The sequence below is a fragment of the Electrophorus electricus genome, chromosome 2 (assembly GCF_041902795.1).
Source record: "Electrophorus electricus isolate QZ-2024a chromosome 2, ASM4190279v1, whole genome shotgun sequence".
NCBI classification, from domain to species: Eukaryota; Metazoa; Chordata; class Actinopteri; order Gymnotiformes; family Gymnotidae; genus Electrophorus; species Electrophorus electricus.
The window spans coordinates 43,635,683-43,659,924 of NC_137498.1; the positions used below are offsets into that span (position 1 = coordinate 43,635,683).

The 24,242-nt window shown below is 42.1% G+C and overlaps 1 protein-coding gene across 10 annotated transcripts in view; it reads right to left on the reverse strand.

Moving 5' to 3' along the window:
- Window positions 1-4,650: 4,650 nt before the first annotated feature.
- grb10a (growth factor receptor-bound protein 10a) overlaps window positions 4,651-24,242 on the reverse strand; it is a 29,001-nt gene continuing 9,409 nt past the window's right edge. For 7 of the 10 annotated variants that reach the window (XM_081705642.1, XM_081705648.1, XM_081705644.1 and 4 more), the window contains 16 exons: window positions 23,771-23,858; window positions 21,751-21,997; window positions 20,850-20,985; window positions 17,749-17,871; window positions 11,850-12,006; window positions 9,997-10,112; window positions 9,192-9,266; window positions 8,743-8,880; window positions 8,211-8,321; window positions 7,410-7,508; window positions 6,828-6,905; window positions 6,188-6,304; window positions 6,030-6,096; window positions 5,682-5,769; window positions 5,488-5,581; window positions 4,651-5,251 (listed from right to left, as the gene is read on the reverse strand). In XM_081705642.1, the coding sequence (XP_081561768.1) occupies window positions 5,105-5,251; window positions 5,488-5,581; window positions 5,682-5,769; window positions 6,030-6,096; window positions 6,188-6,304; window positions 6,828-6,905; window positions 7,410-7,508; window positions 8,211-8,321; window positions 8,743-8,880; window positions 9,192-9,266; window positions 9,997-10,112; window positions 11,850-12,006; window positions 17,749-17,871; window positions 20,850-20,985; window positions 21,751-21,997; window positions 23,771-23,858 (1,881 nt within the window). In that variant the 3' untranslated portion in view covers window positions 4,651-5,104. The remainder of the gene's footprint in view (window positions 5,252-5,487; window positions 5,582-5,681; window positions 5,770-6,029; window positions 6,097-6,187; window positions 6,305-6,827; window positions 6,906-7,409; window positions 7,509-8,210; window positions 8,322-8,742; window positions 8,881-9,191; window positions 9,267-9,996; window positions 10,113-11,849; window positions 12,007-17,748; window positions 17,872-20,849; window positions 20,986-21,750; window positions 21,998-23,770; window positions 23,859-24,242) is intronic. The other 3 variants (XM_035529361.2, XM_035529365.2, XM_081705662.1) reach the window with 3 other exon arrangements.

Here is a 24,242-nt window from a genome sequence, read left to right on the forward strand (position 1 = left end):
CTCAATGTTATTCTTGGCATATCTGTTAAAATAAGAACCAATATGAATTTAGAAATAACCACATGATCATCCTTACAAACCAGTAAATTAACTATAGTTAACTATAGTTAACAGAAAGAGCAGGTTGGACGATTAAATGTACAATTTGATAAACTAGTTGTGATAAGTGATGTTTGTTAGTTGCTCAGGCCTTGTTCATGGTATATGTATATGGTTAAGGTACTTGACTTGTAACTGGAAGGTTGCCGGTTCAAACCCCACCACTGCCATGTTGCCACTGTTGGGTCCCTGAGCAAGACCCTTAACCCTCAATTGCTTAAGTTGTACTCAATCATGATTGTAAGTTGCTTTGGATAAAAGCATCAGATAAATGTAAATGGTTATGTTTGACCTTTCCTTGAACTGTAAAGGATGTACTGACCAGTGAAACTTAATTATTTTGGTGTGATTAAAATACAGATACATTACACAAAAATTGACTTGTGATAGTGGAAAGGACTATGAACCATTCAGTGGAAACTAACAGTTGTGGAATTGGGCTTTTCTGAGTAATGTGGTCCAGATTTCACAACTGACTGTACATAGGAAGTAATTTGTTTTTTATTATGGTGCCACTGGCTACAAGTTCCGTCAATCTATAATGGAATGAAATGGTCAATGCTATAATTTCTTAATTCATTAATTACATTGATAAGAAAAAGTAAAATACAAAGACAAATTAGTAAGTATAAATGTGCAAATTGGCATGAATGCTGCACTCAGTTCTGCTTGATGAACAGAACATCTGTTAAAGGGAAGTGAAAGAGCTTCATGACACCTGATAAAACTGAATATGACTATTTCAGGCTACAGAAACTTCAGGGTATTTTTTTTCTCTCTGTTTCTAACGCAAGGTTAAGATTGTTCTTACAGCCGGTGGAAGTTCATTCCACCAAACTGGATGTTGGACGAGAAAAGTGTTCATGCTCTTTCCTGTGAATCTTGAAGGATGTTGTGTCAAGCCATGCAGCACTTGAAGCTCAGAGAGCTTAAAGTACAGATTGGGTTGTGACAAAAGCATCAGAGTTTGAAATTAAATACGAGCAGCTACAGGACACTAGTGAACTGAACGGAGCTGTGGAGAGGGTGTAGTGGAAAGCAATTCACACAAGGAAGCCAGTTGACACCACAGAGATGGAACAGTTTTGTACAGAGAAATGGACCAAAATCTGGTCAGATCTATGCAAAAATACACAGAATTGTAAAGGGCTGAAAACTTTCTAACAATACTGTACATATAGAACAACTAAACACACGTGGATAAGGGAGATACAATTCTAACATTCTAAGTAAACTAAAAACGACAGAGGTGAATGGCATTCTGGGAGCTCCTGCCCCTCATCTCTCCCACAGTGTAGTTGTAGATGCCACAATATATATATATATAAGTATCTTATACACCATCAAACATACATAATATCATTACTAAAATACATATAGAGCTCTACAATATACATGTTAGAATAACTATTTTGCCATAAATACAAGCAGGGTGCAATAAATAAACACAGTCTCTTTAAACCTGTGTGTGTGTGTGTGTGTGTTTGTATCTCAGCCTAATCTGTAGGGACCCCAGACAGTTCACCTTTTTTTTCCATAAATACAATGAAGCTGTGATTTACTATGTTATTTGCTATGTTGTTGATTAATCATAATTTGCCTCTTTGTTAAAAAAGTTTCTAAAAGGGCAACGTATTGAACATGTAGCTTTATAAAACTTAAAGATGAACTAACAAGTAACTATATAAGGGGAACATATGAAAAAACTATTTGGGATAAACAATATATTACAATATCAGCATTGGTCAGGCCTACAGTAAGTTTGTTATACCATTCATAAAGATTTACCCTTGGTTATATATAAGCAAGCATATTTTAACATGCTTCCAAAATGTAGATGTTTTGTAGGTATGTGTGTTTCTGAGTATGATAGAGGTTAGTGTATAGGGTGTGTGTGTGTATTATAGATGTATGTGTGTGTGTGTGTGTGTGTGTGTTTCTTCTGTGGCCTGTGTCATTGCACCTGCTGTAGAACTCAGCTACAGCCCTTTTACAGTCTGACTGAGGTTTTTGTGTGACGCTTATTCACTGTGTGAACAGGGGATTTGATGTGCCTTCACCAATGAAGTGTTGACTCTGACAGTAATAATCTCCTGAATCTTCAGCCTCTACTCCACTGATAGTCAAAGTGAAATCAATCTTATTTCCAGATTCACTGCCACTGAATTTAGAGGGAATACCAGAAGCTCTCTGATCCGTATAATATATCAAGAGTTTAGGAACTTCTCCAGGAATCTGATGATACCAGGACATACAATACTTTGATGTGTCTTTTTTCACACAATTAATTGCCGGCTCGTGTTTACAGTGAATAGTGACAGTCTGACCAGGCTGCACCATCTGATCTCCAGACTGAGTCAACACAACCTGACCCAGAGAGTCTGTGGAGAGAAAGGTGGAAATATTGCATTAATCAAGATGGATTTTATTGCATTTCTTAAGACTATTAAAGATGTTAGTTTTATTGTGAGGGGATGAGACTGGGAGATATCAGTGAACCCTTCAAATACTCACCCACATTCCTACAAGTGGAATACTACTAATAATAATAATGAATATAATAATAATAAATTAACAACCTACTTATATATTCAATTTAACCTACTAATCAGCTATATCACAACAGTCACAGATAGTAATTTAAAATAAATTAAAATATTGTAGTTCATTTTCCTGCTATACAGACAATAACCTCATTTGTCCAGTTCATCTTGCACTCAAAGTGAGTCGCAACTCTTTACCAGCAAAGGTGACTCCAAAAATGTTCAGTAGTTCTTGTCTGCCATCTGACTGCTGATAATATTTATACAATATGACCAGTATTATTTCCTATATCAATATATCCATCATATAAAATAATTGTTTTTTGCTTGTTGGAATGACAAGGAGTGTAAAATACATATATAGGCTACAGCAACTACATTCAGTGCAAATGAGATGCACCACATGCCAAAGCCACTAGATGTCGGCAAAACACCACAAATAATCAACAACACAGGATCTTAAAATGAGCCCAACACAGTGGTTACGAGCGACGATACATTTTTATAGGCGCATCGGTCTAGCTGTAGGAGTTTTGCTTAAGACGCAAGAGCACCCAGGTTCAACTCAGACAAGTCAAGGATTTTTTCTGCCCAAAATGTGGATCCATAAGGATCACACTGCGAAGATCAGTTCAAGTGTGTGTTCAGTGTGATACTCGTATTATTCAGTAACGGTCTGAACTACAGTGTTTGTTTTAGGAAACCAAGCTCCTAGATGCCAAAGTTTCTATTCATTTCACAGCTGAAACATAATTGTACACATATCAAGCAGCGCAGTTACACCAGTACCACAGACTAACAACCAAAATGTGTAATGTAATACAACATGTCCAGAGGTGGGCATCACTGCCCGTAACCTGTAAAAACTTCATGACCGTGTCGGTGCCCCATCTGAGATCTGCAGTGATGAGTTCATGTAATAATTACAAACGTTTGAGGCAAAAGAGGTCAGTTTAATTTATACTCTTTATAAAAAGTCATTTGTGACATACAAATGAAAACAGATGCTATAGTCATAATATGCACACTGGCGTAAATCACCGAAGGAGTATGCAAAATACAATTACAATACCACAAGTAAATAATTTGATCTTCATTTTGTCTGGGAGTCCATGTCCGAGTTACAGACAGCATAGATACAGTGTTGGATCTTAAGCTGCACAATTTAAACGGGTGACTATGTCACGTGTGTCGCTCTCTCTCGTTCGTTAGATACATGTGCGTAGAGAGGGGTTTTTTTTAAACTTTGAGAGGTTGTCATAGCTTAGTCGTGCTGGACCAGTGTAGAATTGGGGGGTCAGGGCTGAATTAACAGAGCTAGGTGTGCTCAACACTCAGGTCCATAGAGAAAGCCTTGTACTGCTAGACAGAGGAGCGAGCCGTCACTGCTAGAGGATTGAGTCACACCTAGGAGTCCTGACAAAGCTAATGCCCCACCTCTCCAGAGTGTGTGTGTGTGTGTGTGTGTGTGTGTGTGTGTGAGTGAGTGAGTGAGTGAGTGAGTGAGTGAGAGAGAGAGAGCATGATGGGCATAGTTGTTTTCTTTTTCCTGATTTGTCACCTTCAAATGTAAACGTGACTCAGGGACAGCATGTGGACTGTTAATTTTAGGTACTTCATTGTGTTAATTTGGGCATACAGGACTCCACAGAAGTAAAACAAAGACCTGCTACATAATCAAGGATGGCTAAATCATGAACCTCCGTGATGCACTTTGGGTAGTTAAAACCAAGAACCTGGGCAGGAACCAAGATTTGTGTGGCTAAACAAGATCTTGCTCAAGTCCCCACGGCCTTCTGACTACATTTAGACAATATTGCACATCAATTAAACCCCCCACCCCCAACCCCCCCTTCGAGCGATAACATTTTAACAAAAGCTCAAATGGGAATTGTTCTGGCCAATAAGTACCTGGATTGCTGTGGTACACAGCTTCCCAAGGTCAGAACTGATAGGACAAGGAGTACTGAGGTGCAGAGAAGAGGTACTGTACTGCCCTCAACTCTCCTTTCTCTGTTTGAAACAAATTGGTGGGTGACATCGTAACTGTATGAGCGGAGCAGATTTGATCACACACACACACACACACACACACACACACACACACACACACACACACACGAATTACAATCTGGATTCGTAATGATAAAGTGGGCCACCGGTTTTCGTGTTGAGTGCAAAAATGTTTAGGTATGAAAACACCAGTGGCACTGCAAATACAAGTCAAATGTTAGTCAAGTAAACTTTACAAGACAATAAAAAACAAAAACAAAGAAACAGTGTGCTTGGCAGGAGAGTGTTCAGCTCCACAGTGAAGCACGAAGGCACAGAAACACTCCCCATGTCTGAGGCTACTGTCACGCTATCATTGTCCAACAGAGGGTAAAACCAAACAAAAAAACAAAAAACAAAACAATCCAGGCATGTGTGTCCAGGATACATATCGTCATTGTCGGGGGGTGTCACAAGGTCACCATGGTGCAGGGGTGTTTGAGCTTGCAGGGCAATGCTCCTCTGTTGAGCTGATAAAACTCCACCAGGTGGATCAGGTCCATGAACTTGGTGGAGCCGTCGTCAAGGCTCAAGAAGACCTGGCCGTCTTCCTCATACTAACAGGAAATGAGAGCGAGGGGGGTTGTAAAGAGAAAAAAACAAAACAAAACAAAAAAGTTTGTGCAGATTTCAGTAGTCATGTCTAGATTTTCAGAACTTTAGCTGTCTGTCAGGCTCTGGGTTGCATTCAGAACTTTGTTCTTATAGAGTGTCTAAAAAAAAAAAAAGCAACCGTATTTGAAACTGAAATGAACAAAATTTTGGGTCACGTGAGGTCAAACTAGATACTCACCGGCAAGATCTGGAAGTGTCTGATCTTCTGGTGGTGGCACAGTGTGAGGACAAAAGCTTTGGGATTGCTCCGACTGTCCCTCAGCAGGAACAGCCTAGCAGGAGTAGACGGATCAGGCTTAGCCCTTGACTTTCTGGTGAGCTGCTCTTAACAAGGAGGCCACACTGGCATGTGAGGACTGGGGGGTACCTTACCCATCCACCTGGCCCTGCTGTGTGATCAAACGATGGGACTCCTCTCTCATGATGCGCCCATGGAACCATAGTTGTGTCCTGTGGATCACTGGGGACAACAAAAAAGGTCACAAGAGTTGTCATTACATTACGTGTTTCATCAATGCATTAAATGGCACAGGGATGTGGAAATTTGGTATATTAAACAAAAATGTTCTAATAGTGTTTTGCTCTAGGGAGTTTTTCCTTGCCACTGTTGCCCATGGTTTGCTCACTGGGGGCTTGGACCTTGACATTTGTAAAGCTGCTTTGTGACAATGGCCGTTATAAAAAGCGCCATATAAATTTGACTATAAAGGTCATGCGTACCTGAAGTTAAAATCGGAGGGTCCTGAGGACATGGGTTGCCCAGTACATTCATTCTCTGACTTCGCTTCTGTGTAGATGGAAGGCAATACATGTCAGTTATAAGTGAACAGACATATGTACAGAATGTGTGTGTACTTTTGCACGTGTGTAAAACTCACTCTCCACGTGTGACCCTCCTCCTTGGCTGCACTCAATGCTTCGGCTGGGTTGTCGATCACACGGCCAGTCCTCCCAGAGAAATCCATGGCGACCAGTGAATTTTCCGACACGCTCCGCTACAGAGTAGTGAGGACATTTCATAAACAAACCTGAAAATATCCTTATTGTGCAGATTCACATGAATTCAGTATATTTACCATCGACCTCAAAGTGCACCATCTGTAAGCGTGCCTTTATAATGTATGATAAGACCAAGAGTTCACACCCTCAAACTAAACCACTAAACACCTGATATCAATGCCAGTACTTTGTGACACCTTGTATTGCTGTTACCGTAGCAACCTTTTGTGATGGGTTACTGTGATATAATTGTACCACAGATATTAAAAAGCTGCCAGTGAAGGAAAGTGGGAAGGAATCTAGAGCTATGGGATATTAACATTGGCACTGTGCCTTTGCATCACAGCCTCTGACTCTATGACCTGACTTCACTTACCACTACAGAGGCCAAACACAGACGTGCAAGGATGGACAACTTTTGACTCACAACAACACTTGAGACTTAGCCACTGAGGTGGCGGTGAGCGGGGCGAGAGCTCACTCTCTCCCCCACCCACCCACACACGGTGAGGCTCTCACCACTGCTGTACTGAAGTTAGAGCTGGCCGTCTTTCTCTGGTGAGGAATTTTGTAGTTCTGGTACAACAGAATTCCATACTGCACAAAACAATAATTTAGTTTTAGAATAAGCCATTTGAGTTCATGCACGTTCAAGTTTGGTTTAGGTGTGTTTGACCTGAATTCTGCTCTAATGCCACCACAAAAAGCTTTTTTGACGACTGTGCAGTAATGTGGACTCAGCTCTCTTTGGGCAATTATGTTCTATAGTAATCTCATTAACTTGGGTCATTTTAATTACTTGTACATGTCTCTAATCATGTTCTGATTCCAACAACTGTGTGTAAGTGTTTAAAACATGGTAAATTGTAATGTAAAAGAAAAAGTACTGGTTTAATATTACTAATAAAAAATGTTTCATATTAATCACAATCATTATTATCCATAATAAACACCAACAGTAATAATAAATGCCTTTTGTTTTGAACTTTTTGATGTTTGCACTAATGTCAATTGGTCATTATTCTGTCCCCCCCCCCCATTCTTCGTACAGATCCAGCCATGTACAAGTATACACGTGCAAGTTGGTAAAAGTGTGTGTACCTTAAGCACCCTGAACGCCGTCATCCAGCACGTTCTGCTCTGTTCGTCCTCAGCACACAGCACCCTGAGCTCCTTTAGCTCCGCCCTGCCCTTGCAAGGCTGTCAAATCACATCAACCAACCAATAAGACCGAACGCTCCATCAACCAATTAAGTGGGCCACCCGTTTTCAGAGGTGAGCTCAGAGATAATGCTACTTTGTACCAATACTCAAACAGAATTAATTCATTCCAGTTGAGGAGTCCAAGTTAACTGTTGTTTTTTTTTTGCTCCAAATCCTTTCAAATTTAGAATTCCTGTAATATGAACTCTCTGCACCTCTAGGACTAGGTGAGCTCCATGTTAAACGTTATTATAGTAACAAATGTTCCTGTAAGCTCTTAACAGCATGTTACATGTGTGGGATACTTCTCTTTTTGTGCAACATCTTTAAAATAGAGGAGCTTCAGTCAAATATGTTCTTCATACTTTGTGAATAGTGTAAGGTTAAAAAATGAGTAGTTGAAGTGGTCAATTTTGTTTTAGTGCTCATGGCCCTCCAATTTTTGTTTTGAACCTTTTGTCAAAGGTGCTTGCTAAGATTTTTGCAAATCTTTCTTTAGCGGTTTTTACATATCATGGTTTACACTGCTATTAACAACAAAGGTCCTGTTTTACCAGATTACCTGAATATACCATGTTTTTCAAATCAGATCAGACCCAGTCAGGTTGCTACATTATGAGATTTAGCATTTTATGGAAGTTCTTCCTTTGTTTTTAGGTCACGTCTTAACCTTTGCAATTTTCAATTTGCAATTGTTACCTTTATGCAGAACTGGTAATCTGTGGGAGCGTTGTACATTTTCCTGCCAGCGGTCACAGTGAACACGTTACTCTCATCCAAATCTGAGAGTAAGTGCAGATGCCTGGGCTCCTGAAGAACCCAGATAATCCACATCAACACAGCTCAAACATCAGGACATACTGAGCTTGGTTTAAAGCTTGTCTGCATCAAATGAGTATCTGGGAATACAAAATTCTCAATAACTTTCATAACTGAGTGTTTGTGTAGCTGCAGTTCGGGAGCCCAATTTGACTTTCATTTTACATATTTCACCCATTTCTTACCCATATCTGATCCATCCCTCACCCTTATCTCATCAATAATCACACTTATGTCTGCTCCATCCCTCACCCATATCCGATCTTTTCACAGACAGTCAAGTATGCGGAGTGGACTGCGAACTCTGCCAGTTAACGAATGGCCTATGTGCACAGATCCTATCAGGACAGCAAATCTGATTCAGGAACCTTGGCCCCTTTTTAAGTGCAGTTAGGCCAGGAAAGCAGCTTGCCTTGGACATTCCCTTCGTGGAGCAGTAGAGACCAGAGCGGCGCAGGAACACGAAGAGCTTTTTCCAGGACTTGCGGCCCATCTCCTTCATGTAGAGGAAACCCTGAATCTCTGGGCAGCGGCTGGAATTTAGGAAAGTCTGTGGAAGGAGAGTAGAGCACGGGTTACTCGGATGGAGAAAACATCTCACGTTTTTTCCTCTCTCTCCCTCTCATACGCTCACTAGCATGCATCCATATGTTATAAAGGTGTGAAAGCAGACAATGGGATGGCGGGGCACACTGCATTTTTCCAGCAGAAAGGAGGTGGGAGCACCCTGTGTTCACTGCGACACACACTTGGGGCTTCTCAGTCGTATTTCAGATTTAACAGATTTAGACTGCTGTGGGATAAATGTGTATACGTGTGTGTGTGTGCGCGCGTGTGTGTGTGTGTGTGTGTGTGTCTCACCTGCAGTAGCTGAGAAGGTGGGATGGTCCCATTAGAGTCTTGACACCATGCTACCATCTGCTCCGGGAAGAAATTCTAGGAGTGAAAAAGTTTGTTAAAAATACTTGTGCATAGGGTTAACAGCCAGCAGTCGACCTAATCTAAGCAACAGAAATATATACACACAATCTCAGCATGATAACTCCTCAGTTAATAAATCCTGGTACAAATGCATGTATGTATTTGATCCACAGTGGGCTTTATAACATGTTCATTCTGACATGTGAATGTGTGTGTGTGTGGGGGTGTTGTTCATTAGCAAAGATCAACCCAGTTTCTGTGAAAACTGCACTACCATCATAACAGGTCAAACTTCGCTAGCTAACTGTTCTTGCTACAGTGCGCACACACACACACACCCACTTATTTGAGCTCTTCCAGAGCTAACTGTGGTCAGGCTTGCAAAGCATGATGACAGACAGAACTGGAGATGGCTCAGACCAGAATAAGTGCCCTGTGCATGAGAAACCAATTACCTAAAAGCGCATACACACGATGCACATGCCAGTATAAAGCACTGGCTCTAGACAGAGGAACCTCAACACAGATTATTGGAACATGAATTATAGGAACACAGATTATAGTAAGAGCACTAAGGCTTTGGGAGGGAGTACAATAGTTTAAAGTGTAGAAATCAAGATAAAAGAGAAAGATTTTTAGGAAATAGGTATAATTTAGGGCATTATCAAAGTTGAAGTTTAGTGCTAATTTTTAGAAATTGACTTTGTAAAACAGAGAGAGAGAGCGAGAGAGAAAACTTTCTTACCAGTGGCTTTCTGAAGAACTCATACTTGGCATAATTCTTCCTGAAGAAAAACTTGCTGTCAGGAAACATGTAAGCCTGCACTTGAACCACCAGTTCATGGTCCTCCACACACCTCTCTGTGCGCGCACACACACACACACACACACACACACACACACACACACACACACACACACACACGACTGATTATTATGATCAGTTTTATTGCAAGTTATAGCTGGTATCAGCAGGAAAGAGGCATATGTGGGGAAGTCGTGTGCCAAACACAAACGACAGCAGAACCCGTGTTACCATGGATACCACTGCTATTAACAGACATCCATCTCTGTCTCTAGGTCTTAAACATGGCAGCAGGTATTAGGAGAACAGGGAGACTAGGTACAGAGTCCCAGAGTTTTACTATTGCTTCACACCATAGCTTGGGGGTCAGGTGAACTGGGTCTTTGCTTTAGACAAGAAACAAACCTACTGGTCTGCCCTCTGTCTCAACACTCTCTCATCCAACAGGAGATCCTCTGCCTGTGTGTGTGCACGCATCAGAGAGAGAGAGAGAGAGAGAGAGAGAGAAAGAGCGAGCAGACAGCCTCAGTCATGAGACTTGCCCTGAGGCCACAGCTAGAACGTACGCATGTGTGTGGGTGTGAGCGGATGAGTGTTAGAAGGCAGAGAAACCATGGATGTGTGTATTTGATAATGTGCCTCAGCACACGTGTTCCCTGACAAAAGCAAGCCAGCAAACTTCATCCAGCCACAAGCACAGTTCCTCTCAGAGTGGGGAAAAATGGATGGACAGTTAGTGAGAAACAGTGTGCAAAAGAGTGAGAAAGTTTTGTATAAAGATGAGGTCAAGTATATGGCTCGAGTGCCAGCATGACTGATCAGAGCACAGTCAGGAGCCCTGTGGCTAATGGGTTATATAACAGTAACATTGCTGGAAAACTGGCATAACTTTGTGGTAGTGTTAGCGCTGGGCTTAGATCTCAAGCGTTCCAATCCAACGAGGAATGTGGCTGACTGCACTGCTAACACAATGTCTAGCTAGCGACTGCCAATCAAGTGCCGGGTGATCAAAACAGACCACGCCCCAACCCTTTATGACATCACACCAATCAGAGCCCTTTTGTACAACAGGAAGAACTGCATCTGGCAGAGACCGTCAGTGAACATAAGAGGCATTTTAGGAGTTTCTCCCAAACAAGACTGTAAACTGCAGGGATTCTGTTACAGTCCATGTAATCAAGCACACTGAAATCTGATCTCAAACAAAGCCAGTCGGGGTAGCAGAGATGGCCTGTTCTTTCCCCTGTCCCTCTGGGATGGGCGCTGGCGTGACAAACGCCATGGTGCAATAAGGTTGTTCTCCTGTGACCCATCGCCGTGGTGATGTCATGGGGGTGTTGAGAGGAGCTCTATTCTGCATTCATGCCATGGAATGGACGGCGGTGTGACCTTGCTGACTAGCGGCCAGATTAGCCAGCCTACTCTTTGTCTCCAGTTCTGCTCTTCCTCGTTCGGTCCACCTTTTCTCGCCGGTCCGTCTCCTCTCCGCTTCCCTAAAATATCTTCCGTTTTCTACTCCTCACGTCTTGTGCTCTTTCTCCAAATGCGCTCACACGGGGGGCAACTAGTATATGTATATCTGGCTGCACAGAGGTAATTTCCTGTTACAGGGAGTGGATGACCTTACAGCACCTCATGTCTCTGAAGATGCACACACACACAGAGAGAGAGAGAGAGAGAGAGAGAGAGAGAGAGAGAGAGAGAGAGAGAGAGAGAGAGAGAGAGAGAGAGAGAGAGAGAGAGAGAGAGAGAGAGAGAGAGAGAGAGAGAGAGAGAGAGAGAGAGAGACTTGCCCAGGCCCAGTAGTGGATGGTGCTCCACCAAAGTCCAGCATTCATCGTCCAAGCAGTGGCTCTTATAGACCAGAAGCTGGCACACATCTCTGGCAGTCATATCAGCAGGAACCTCCACCACCTTCCCGACACCATCCTCACCGAACACCTGGATGATCTAGAGAACGTGTACAACACAAACCTTTTTTTAAACCACGCCATTGTTGGGACTCCCAAAAGGCGATTCAGATCGACATGTCCATAACTTAAAGGAACAGCAATTAAAGAGAGGTGCTTTTCAAAATGGCATCATGTTTTCAGAACTGTTAAAAAAAAAAATTAGAAATTGTGACTTAGTTTTTGATTTCACTAATACTGCACAAGTTAAAAGATGTATGCGTGTGTCTTCGGATTACTCATGACCAGTCTAAACAGAATTGTGATTCGCTACGGTACAGCCAAGGAGGGCATGGGCACGGGCACACACACTTCTCTCCATATGTCAGCAGTCCAGAAGGACCAGAGACGGTCACTTGAAATGTTTATCCTCTACAAATGTGTACATGTCGCACACACACAGCTATCAGACTGAAAGGGTCGTTCAGTGCACACAAACATTTCCACCTCTATATACACACACACCTTACAAACATTCATATTCACTTATGTAGTTTTGAAGGTTTAGAAACATTTCAGTCTTTTTTGCACAGACATATGCAATAAAAAAAAAAAAGCAAGCGCACATGCCATTATACTTTCAGAGTATTTGCAAACAAAGCAATCTAGAACCCTATCAGTTTAAGAAATACCCATGCTTCCTTAATCTTCAAGCTACTCAATTCTTAGAGAAATGCGTTATCAGGTGTAAAAGTAATGGTCAGTGGAAGAGCCTCACCTCTGCACTACAATCATGTGTAAAGTGTGCCCAGAGATGTGACATGAAAATAAGTTAGCTGTTAAATTTCTGCATTGAGTGTCGAGCCTTACCTCTGCAGCCTGGTAAAGACAGAAGTCCGGAGAGCACGATGGCATTTTTACACTGAGACATGCTTTTCTTACTCACAGAGGAGAGAAAGAGAAGGAGCGCGCAGGGGGTGGGTGGAGGAGGTGGAAGAGGGAAGGAAGAAGGAGAGATTGAGATCGAAGTTGGGGGGAAAAGGGTGAGATCTGCTGGAAAGAGTGGTGACAAGATGGAGAACAAAAGACAGAAAGAAAGAGATGGGGGAGAGAGAGTCTCTGCTGATGAACAGCCTGTGCTGCATGTGGAGCTGACACCTCCTGAAGTGTGTGTGTGTGAGAGAGCAAGACAGAGAAAGGTTGTGTGTGTGTATGTAAAAAACATACCCTCTCAAGAACTTAATTTGTCTATAAACTTGCACATATTTGGTTCCCCATATAAACTTACACCTCTCTCTCTCTGTGTGTAAAAAAAAAAAAAAAAAACTTGACCAATAAAAAGGCTGCCTGTATCTGATATCATTCCCCCTCTGTACATACGCACACACACCTAAAAACTTGTCTTGGCTCTGTAAAATTTTATAAAACCCTGAAACTAACCCCCACACCCACACCTAGCTTTCACCCACCCACCCCCACAACTAGCCCATACCCCAAGTGAGATTCTTTTCCTGTTGTCCCACCCTAATTTCTCCCCTGACTTGTGTCTTTGAGCTCGAAAGCCAAAGAAAACTCACTTTTTGAATGATTCTGATGGTTCTCTCTCTGTTGCTCTCACACACACACACACACACCAAACCCCACATCCGCATAGCATGGTCCTCACTGTAAGAGGTCTGAGATTTTTTTTCATGTGCAAAACATTAAAACATGACTAAAATATACATTTTGTTTGAATAAGCCCGAACAGTTTATATCGATGCATGCGTGTACTCCGTTCTGGCTGCAGGAGGAGAATATGGTATAACCTGACTCGACACTTAGCGCAGAAGGCTGAGAGGAACGCTGGTAGACCCCTTCTACAACAGCCGGGCAAATGTTTGCATAGGGATGGTGAAAACACCCTCTACCATAGTAACCTGCCGCACCTTTGGGTCAAGGAGCTCTGTAGTGTGTTTGCTCAGGGCTGGTTAAATGTATAGCCCTAGTCATGTGACCACAAGTAAACGTTCCCACCCTTGTGGATGGGATCTGACGCTGCTTAATCCTGTAATGAAGGTCATGTGGTCACTATTCCAGTGGTTGTTAGGGCCCCTCAGGGCTCCTGGGTTGTATAGGGTTTTTACTGGTTTGAAGGGTCACAGGTTAACCTGCTCCTAGGTGATGCTGTTGGAGTGTGTGTGTGTGTGTGTGTGTGTATATATACTCATTTACATGCAATCACATAAGTAACTGCTGGTTTGAAAGCATGTTAAATTATTTGATTAATACAAATTGAGGTGGACAAACAATTTAATTAGGAAAGAAGGTCTCAATGTTAGTTTAACGTTGATGGAAAATTGCCTTGTGTATGTTACAAAACACTAATGCATCATGAGACAATTTTCGTTGCCATCACATGCAACTACAGTTTAATGTTGGTTGTGTGAATGTTACCTAAGCACTGGGGTGGGATTATTCAGTGTTTTTGTGTTTGAGAGCAGGAGGAATGTAATGCAATACTGAGTCATAATCAGACTCGTGTGTCTGAGAGGCCAAGGCTGCTTTGTGTGTGATATATTAGATAAAAAAAATAAATATAAATATAAATATATATATTTATATATATATATATAAATATAAATATAAATATATATATTTATATATATATATATATTTATATATATATATATATTTATATATATATATATATTTATATATATATATATATTTATATATATATATATAATATAAATATATATATATATAATATAAATATATATATATATAATATAAATATATATATATATATAATATAAATATATATATATATATAAATATATATATATATATATATATATATATATATATATATATATATATATATATATATATATATATATATATATAAAAAGACACTAATAAAGACAGAAGGAGAAATGTCTGCCATGTTAACCAGCACCAGGCACACACCATCTACATATTCTGTGCACTGGATTTTGCATGGGTACTCTGGCCCTGAGTGTCACAATAAATCCTGAAGTTAAGTGGGCTCAGTGTGTGTTCATGTTTGTGCGTGCGTGCGTGCATGCACACTTACATGTGCATGTGAAAGTAAGCAAGAGAAGAAACTCTGAAAACCCCCACAGCTTCTAAACACAAATAATGCTACACACAAGGTCTTAAACAAAAGCACAGGAGGATACAAAACCTAACCCATTCATAGCACCACTAGACAAAAGAGAAAGGACACTACATAGTGCATCTAAAAACAGTGTTGGAAGTGTACAACAGATCATGCCAATAAATGATAACGCACAAATACAGCCTAGCTACACACACACACACACACACACACACACACACACACTGCACATTAATGATTACAACACAACAAATGCCAAGCACCAAGATTTAAAGCACTTAATGTATGAATACTCATTTCAGTTTTAGAGTAATGCCATCATAAAACACTACCATAAAAATATAAACACTACTGTTAAAAGTAACACTACAAAAAAAATTGCAGAATGTTCAAAAAGGACTCAAAATAAGCCTGCAATTTAAAAACAAACAAAAAAACCCCCTCTGAATTCTGAAGGTTCATTTAATTTAACTGACCAGATCCACTGCCACCTACCTTACTCCAACACCCCACCCCCCCTGAAGTCTGGTGACTTCACATGGTCATCACTTAGCATGACAATGTTGTTTTGAGACCTCAAAGCCAACATCCTATACTTTAATATCACGGTCATGGTTTTGTTAAAATCCAGCCCCGAAAGATAACTACTAAAGCTGTTCAAATCCTTAAGGTCTATGCTCGGAAAGATCCAAACAACGTTGGCCATTATAATCTGCTTCGGAAGTATTACAATGTCTTTGTTCCCATTATAATGATCTGTTAGAAAGGTATTAGCCTGTATTAAAAGCTATGCAGCCTTGCAGAGAACTGTAAAGCAAGGAATTGGAACTTTTCAAATGAGTAACTGGATCTTAAACAAGACTCTGTAAATGCCAGTACCATCAGTAAATGTCTGAAACAATATGTCCACTAGAATATATTATCGAATCAGACAAAAACCTGTAATACAGTTGCACACAGCAATTTGGAATTACACATACGAGAGAGCATGTATAGTCATGTGGGAAATAAAGAACACCCTTTTTAAATTGTACAGTTTCAGCAGCTGATAAAAAAATAATGTGATCCTCATCAGGTCTTAAAATTAGGTAAATACAACCTCAAATTTCACCACATTGTTATTTATTTTACAAAAAGGAAGCCAAATTAGAGAATCACGTATGGAGGAAAAAATCTATCAGCAAGAACTTGTCTGTCTCTTACACTGTTCTGGGGATTCTGGCCCACTCTTCTTTAAAACCTTTGATTCCTATTGAGGTGTATTTAATTTTTTCACACACTGCATTTTTGACCAAGTTTTTGTTAAATAATGACATTGTGTAACGCGTCATCTGATGTTGCATTTGCCTAACTTTAAGACATGACCACGTTTTTTAAAATTATGTCGTGATGCGTAAAACAACAGAATTCAAAGAGGGCGTGTTTCACATGACTGACCCCATCCTGTCTGGCCTGTGTACAGAATTTCAGAACTGTCCATGATGTCAGTGAAGGGACTGGTGCCTCCAGGTCAAACTTCAGATAAACACAGGTCACACATGTACATCACTCACAGAGCCATAAAATCATCTGGAACTGTTCCAAGCAATATTTCCTGAAATATCACAGACAGACATGTCAAGCGCACATCGAGTCTAAATCTTCGACACTACAAAAATCTGAACTGCAGGAAAGACACGGCTGGTTAGACATGTTGGGGGGCACGGGGGTCATCGTCCTTAGATAGGTTTAAGCAATGTGGACTGAGCCAAGCCATGTCGAAACTTGGGTTGCAAATTCACCTACACCGGAGGTGACAGGAAAGAGAGATGGGGGGGGGGGGGGTGGTCATGGTGATGTTTTTAGTAACACTGGTTCAAGTTGTTCTCAGGGAACTCTCGTCTCAGCCGTGCACATAATCGCAGTCAGCTGACTTGGCGGCAGACACTGATGCGTGTGTGCGCTCGCTTGTGTGATTTAGTGTCCTCGTGCTGCATCACACAGGCCAGAGAAGGCCACATAAAACTGATGTCTGGCATGAGACGCACGCCACCATGTCGGTGTCCAAGCACAGATACTGATCAGGGTTTGGGGGAGAGAGAGAGAGAACACACACTGGGAATGTATCAGTTTTCACATGCCATTTGACTCAGGAAACACACTAAAAGTGCATGAATCATGTCAGAAGTACAATACTTATCCACAGTGTGTGTGTACACACACACACACACACACACACACACCTTTGGTTTTGCTGTGTTTGTATAAGCATTTCCAGCAACAACAAAAAAAACAAAAAAAACAAACAAAAAAGATGACTGTTCAGAGAAAGGCAGTTTCCACAAACTATGTTGGTGAAAGAAAACTCCATTTTAGAAACCCCTCTGGATACTCAACCAACTTATACTACTGCTCTAAACAGAACAAGGAAACAGATCTAGTTTTGACCTGTGCTATGGACCATTTGCACATAGTGAATTTTGGTTTAGCCATTAGTGCACTACAGAAAGAGAGAAAGAAGAACAAGGAAACAGGGTAATGGGAACCAGAGCTGGGACCGGAGGTCCTGAGGTGTAGGAGCGTTCATCTGGAGCTCTGAACCCGAACCACTCGTCTCCCACAACGTAAAACAAACATAGGATTAGGGCTGCACACATGGAAACACCCACCTACAGAACGTACACATAAAAAAATACTTACAAAACATGCACACTTTGTGTAGGCAGTGTGTATATTTCCTTGTCCCAGTCGCTCAGTCCAGAATGGAGCCCATTTGTGCACATGTATATGTCTTGCTTGTGACACCAGGATCTGTACAACAGACTGTTTTGAGTGCAAACACGCCATCCATCCATACATACAGTGCAGAAGCAAAAGGGATACACATTAAATAAACCAGTCTTGACCACACTGTAGTCTGTAAGGGGGGGCGTGTGTTAAACATCTGAACCCCTTGAAGGGTCACATCACATCATGTGTGGTCTTTACGATATTGTGGTCTCCCTACACATCCACCAACCACAACACATGCACGCGCACACACACAAAGTAGCGAATGATCCTACATGGAAAACGGCTGCCGCCTACACCAAAATTATTTGAAATTATTTGAAAATGAGAGAGAGGGCACTTTACAAGAACTGAAGGCAAAGGAGAAGGGGGGGAGGGGGGAGAATGGAGGCATGTAGTGAGATGACAAAAATGTCTGATTTGATATGAGGTATGAGTACATCAGCTGGCCAAAAACAAACACGCATTAAAAAAAAAAAAAAACAACAGGTAACTGAAAAAACAGCAGGTAATGGAAAGCAGACGACGCAAATGTCGTTGAGGACAGCTGAGACCACCTGAATTTGCCCTGAAAACGGGTGAAGCTTGAACAGGCAGTCACATGGCCGTAGGGTAAAATCACAGTGTCCAATTCATGAATCATAAGGCTGAGGTCTCTCATCCCTCAAATCAAAGCTTAATCAAAGCTGCACTCAACAGTCTCCGTCACAGAAACCTTAGCAAGCCAGAGCAAACCAGGGAGCAAAATGTTTACATAGCAAGTATGGCCTACTGTCATAATTCTGTTTATTCTGAAAACAGATTTTTGTGTGTAGGATCAACATTAAAAGGACATATAAATGCTAGGAATCAGATGAAATACATCCGTCGAGGTGCTCATTAGAATATTACGACACAGGGCATCTCTATCCATCATACATCTATCTATATCCATCCATACACACACGTGCGATCGATCAATAGATATATATATATTTTTTTTTTTTTTTTAATTATCCATCTCTCATATCCATCTAGACACACACACAAACATTTTTGTACATATATAGAATATATATTTCTCTATGCACCCGTTTTTTTTCCCCCTCAGTTTGGACAGAGCATGCTCAACCATTTCACTGCGAGTTATACTATGTATGTGACAAATAAACCAAACTTGACACACACACACACACACACACACACACACACACACACACACACACACCTCAGGCCATGAAATCAACTCAAAAGAACAAATGGTCACGTGTCTGGCCTCAAGGTGACCTCACTGTCTGCCCTGTTCATGGTGTTCTTTCACACATCCTTTCACACATCCAAAGGGAACGATTTTCAGGGGCTTCAGTGGTGGGACGCCAGAGACATCCGGCTCGCTCGGTAAACAGGTTACAGATCACGCAGGCGGATGGTGGCGATAGACCTTCCTTGCCTCAGCCTCCATGCCAGGCCTGGGGCAAATAAATATTGAAACAACTTGATTTATAAGGTCTATTTTAACTGTTGGACATGCACTCTTATTGACTCATCAGGTCTATTTTAACTGTTGGAGTGTGGCAAGATGTCATTGAATCATCTGTGCTGCACTGTCCTTTCCTCCTGCTTCATTTACATTTTCATCTGCAGCATTTAGCTGACAGTTTTATCCCGCCCCCCCCCCAAAAAAGTACAACTTGAGTAATTGAGGGTTAAGGGTCTTGTTCAGGGGCCCAACAGAGAACTTGGCAATGGTGGTACTTGAACTGGTATCCCTCTGATTACTAGTCCAGTACCTTAACCACTGAGCTACCACTGCACTACCCTGTGATAGCAAACGATGCCCATCCACATGGCCGATTGGTCAATATCCTCAGATAGCACCATGCAAAACGGCTGGCAGCTCTGCCAACCACTTGGAAGGTGATGTGGTGCTCCCTAAGCTGTGGGAATTATGAGTACGGGTGTCTTGGCTTTCCCAAAGATGTGGGAATTATCAACATGAGTGACTTGGTGCTTCCTAAGCTGTGGGAACTACGAGCGCTGGAACAGCCAAGGCCAGGTAGCTGTGGGATATTCAGCAATAGAGATAAAACTGTGAGGGGGGGGGGAACAAACAGACAAAAAATGAGAAAAGGGCCTAAAAGAGACCATCCTGTGTGTTCTGATGGCCATCAATACATGTCACATGTATATCTAACAGAGGTAGAACCTATAGATATAATACCCTACAGCCAGACTGTCCAAGATCTCAGTGAAGGGGTCACAGGACCCACTTCCATGACGTATGTACATGTGTAAGTGTATTCTGTTTACCTTTTGAAGAGGATCTGGGATTGTGGGAAAGGATGATTAGAACAGGGAGTAGGAAGGGAGGGTTGAGTGAGTTGGCAAAGACGCAGAAAAGCACATGCGCACGCATGCACGAAGGAGCAAGTGCAGAGGCGTGTGAAAGGAAAACAACTTGCATCTCTCAAGGAAGTGCCTCGCCATAACGAGGAGACATTTATGAGTGCCGGATCTTAACCCGTCCCCCACACACGTAGCTACATTTGCATACACCACACACACACGCGATCCTAAGGCGCTTCCACACACCGTTTTTTAAGGCGACTGGAGAAACACACGGAGCCAATATGCCAAACTCAACAAAACTTGTGTTACGAAAGGGTTAGGGTTTAAAAGGCCATGCATACAGTCTCACACACACACCCACTGTGCAAGAAGAACCTACACACAGCTTAGTTCCCAGCACCAGACACTACTTTGTGTATTTGTGTTCGATAATACACAATTTGCCATTCCTCTTGCCAAGGAGTTAGTCTGCAATACTGTGAGGTATACACTCTCAGACACCCCCCACCCCCACACAATAGTGTGGTTGATTTCATTTTGAATCATCTCTAACACGAGTGCATATGAAAAAAAGGGTAGAGATAAAACTATCAGGTGTATAATGGCCAAGTAATGATTTGGGATCCAGCAAGAGAGAGTTTTTGGTGTGTGTGTGTGTGTGTGTGTGTGTGTAACAGTCTTACATGTGTGCCAGCTGGCTGTGGCAGGGAGTCGGAGCCCAGCGTGGGTGATCCAGTGGGGCTGCACAGCTCAGGGAAAGGGTTTGGGATGGCTGGCAGGGACGCAGGACGCACCTGCTGCTCTTCCTCCTGGAGCTGCCTGTAGGGGGCGACAAGCATGAAACTGAGCGAGTGTTCAGGCCAGTCCTCGTTTGTCTCCATTTTTGGTGATCGGACTGATTCACATGCATGTTTTTGAAAAATTTATATTAGTATGAAACTCACACCCCCCCCCCCCCCCATTCAGCAACAGAAATGAGAAAGATCTGAAAGAGACAGTGGCAGGTCTTTCTACCACTCGAGCAAAAACACAGTATGGAGTTTGACAAGAAAATAAACGTGTAGAGAAAATATCTGTATGAAGCTTTGAAGGTACGAAACCTTCCCCAACTCAAAGAAGAAGGCAGAACCAGAGCAGGTTCACAGACGTCCGTGGGGGAAGTTGGTGGATTGCGTGGACAGCCTGGTAAGGCTGGAATAACAGCCCTGCTGTGGCTCAGGCAGAGGAACAAGCTGCAGGGGTGGGGGGTGGGGGATGTGTGCTGAGAACTAGCCTGCACGTGGAGTCAGAAAACTCCATGTGAACCCAACATGGTGTGTTTGGGTAGAGCGGTTTGCTGTCAGGGAAACTGAGAAAGAGGGCACAGGGGGAGAGAGAGAGAGAGAGAGAGGGGGGGGGGGGGGGAGGTCGAACAGCTCAACAAGGTTATTGAAAAGTGACAGTTGGTGAGATGGGGGGGGGGGAAGACTGAAGTAAACAGACTAAACTGGGGTCTCACAAGAAGCTAAAACGTAGTGCTCAACCTGTGTGTGTGTGTGTGTGTGTGTGTGTGTGTGCGGGCACACGCGCGTTTGTGTGCATTACCTAACAGCAAGTATGCGCATGGGTTTCGAGCGGCGGACTTTCTGGCCAAGTGGGGATGGGGTGGTTGCTAGGTTACTTGCAGGACGCCGGGCTGGAGCTAGTTCGTTACTCCGGACACCGTTGCCATGGCTGTCATGGAAAGGAGGGGCAGGGTCGGAGTGCCGAGTTTTGCATGTGGAGTGCAGACTCTTATAAGGCAGGAGAGATGTCATGTCATTCACCAGAGCCTCAAGATCTACGTCGTCATCTGGAATAGAAAACAAATCATCCTGATGTCACTGGGCACGACGCATCATATCTGGGAGGCTGATTGCATGTGCATATAAGAAGAGAATTAAAAGGTGAAATCAACTGGCTGTCTACACAAACCTCCTAAGAGAGCAGAACACACCTATCCAGAGATCAGAAAGGCCACGTAACCTAGCAGATAAAAATGCCTCTGGTTTGGCGAAGGCATCGAATTAATACGGTTAACAGCTAGTTTATCATTTAAAATGTATGATCCATGTCCTTACAGAAAACTACCAGCAGGTGTCTATTTAATCTAGCAATGGTAAAAGACCAACTGAATACGTAGCATATTAGCTCCACCGGTTTCTTTGAGTTGGGCTATCTGACTTTCTGACTAGCAGTTCACTGTATACAAGTATTGACCTCTCACCTCTAACTTTCTTAATTGTGTGGCTTAATTTCTTCGTGTTCTCCCGCTAATATTTTAGTTGACAAGAAATCTTAAGCATGACTTTACAAATGCTCTGGTTGGATCAATAATAATTGAATATTTTCTTGTGCGGAATACAAAACACTGATGGACAACCTAGCACTTACAACACAGGACATCCTCCGTGTTCGTTATCAGCACACGCATGCAAGAATGTCCCTTTTCCTCAAGCACAGAGCTGAGCACAATAGCATTCAGCATTTAAGTCACCAACTGGATCACAATTCTCAGCATTCCTTAGTGGTCTGACAGCTTCAGCAATTACACAAGCACGCACACGCACACCTGAAAACACATTGGGCCAGATTGATAAATGGAAGAACAGCAAAACTCTGTAGTCAGTCTGTTTACGTGTATAATTTCTTGCTCTGCAACTGCCAAGTTAACGTTTCTTATGGCAAACGTTCATGGCATTCTGAGATCCTGCCTGATGTTAAATATGGCAATATGTTTTATGAAAAAGACCCATAATCTTCTATGTAAAAAAGAACCCAGCTTTGATGTACCATATAGCATGCAGTCATACAGTCACATACTGAAGTCATAACATTAAAAAAAATAAATAAATAAAATAAATTCATTAAACATCCTAGATGTGTTTGACAGCATTTTACATATCTCCACATCATACCATGTACTGTTACACGTTAAATGCTTATTATGAACATTTACGGCAGGTTTCTTTGCATATATTTGGAGGTTGACTGCCTTTCATCCCTCTAAATTGTCCTATTTTTGTAAGGAACTCTTACAAAAGTCCACTCTCCAATTCTTTCTCTGTCAGACAGATGTACATATCAAACATACACACATGCCACAGGGAGAATGCTGCTATGCCCGTGGTACGAGAGAGAGATTACTTTTATAATTTATATGTGCGAGCCAGATATTACTTGGATAGGGCCACAAAGCATACTGCAAAGTACACACACACACACCCAGCCAGCAGCTCCGCTCAGATTTTAAACAGTGTGAGATTGGAGGGGTCTCAGCCTACAGAGCTGCACACGGTGCATTCGCTGCACAGGGCCAGAGAAGTCCCACGCACGTGCATGTGGATACACATGCACGTGTACGTGTATTCTGCAGTTCTTCGCTCTTTCAGTGAGAATGCATCCAGGGAGCAATGAATTAATGCTTTGCGTGTTTCTTTCATGACAAGAATAAATCATGCTTTGCGTGTTTCTTTCATGACAAGAATAAATCATCCTGTGGTTTTAGATAATCACCTGTGGTGATATCAACTAAAGAGGAGCAGATTCAGATAAATGAATGAACCTCGAAACAGCAAAATCCCACCTTGGTGATCATCAGCGTTCTGATTGGATGACTGCTGGAAATGATGAAGACTAGGCGAGCCTTGGGAGGACGTGTGGTCAACATTGTCCTGAAAGAGAAAAAAAAAAAGTGGGAAAAAAGGGCTGCGTTTCTGTGTACTTTAATCTGCTGCACCATCAATCTTATGACAGCACAGCATGTGGACAAAGATGATGTTATACTGTTTGAATCCTACACGACTGTCAAGACTCAGCATAAAAAACTGAAAACTCAGGTATAAACACGACCGAACCAAGGTGTGCGTTCTCCCCCACACACACGACCCTCAGTCGTTGACAAACTCGGCAAGAAAAAATGGATGCATTCCTCCAAAAGTCACTTTCACACACAATGGCCCTGCAACACCTTCTGATTTCAAGTAGCCCCAAGAATCAAAAAAGGTAGAAGAATGCGCGTGTGTGTGTGTGTGTGTCAGGGGAGGGATCTATTAAGC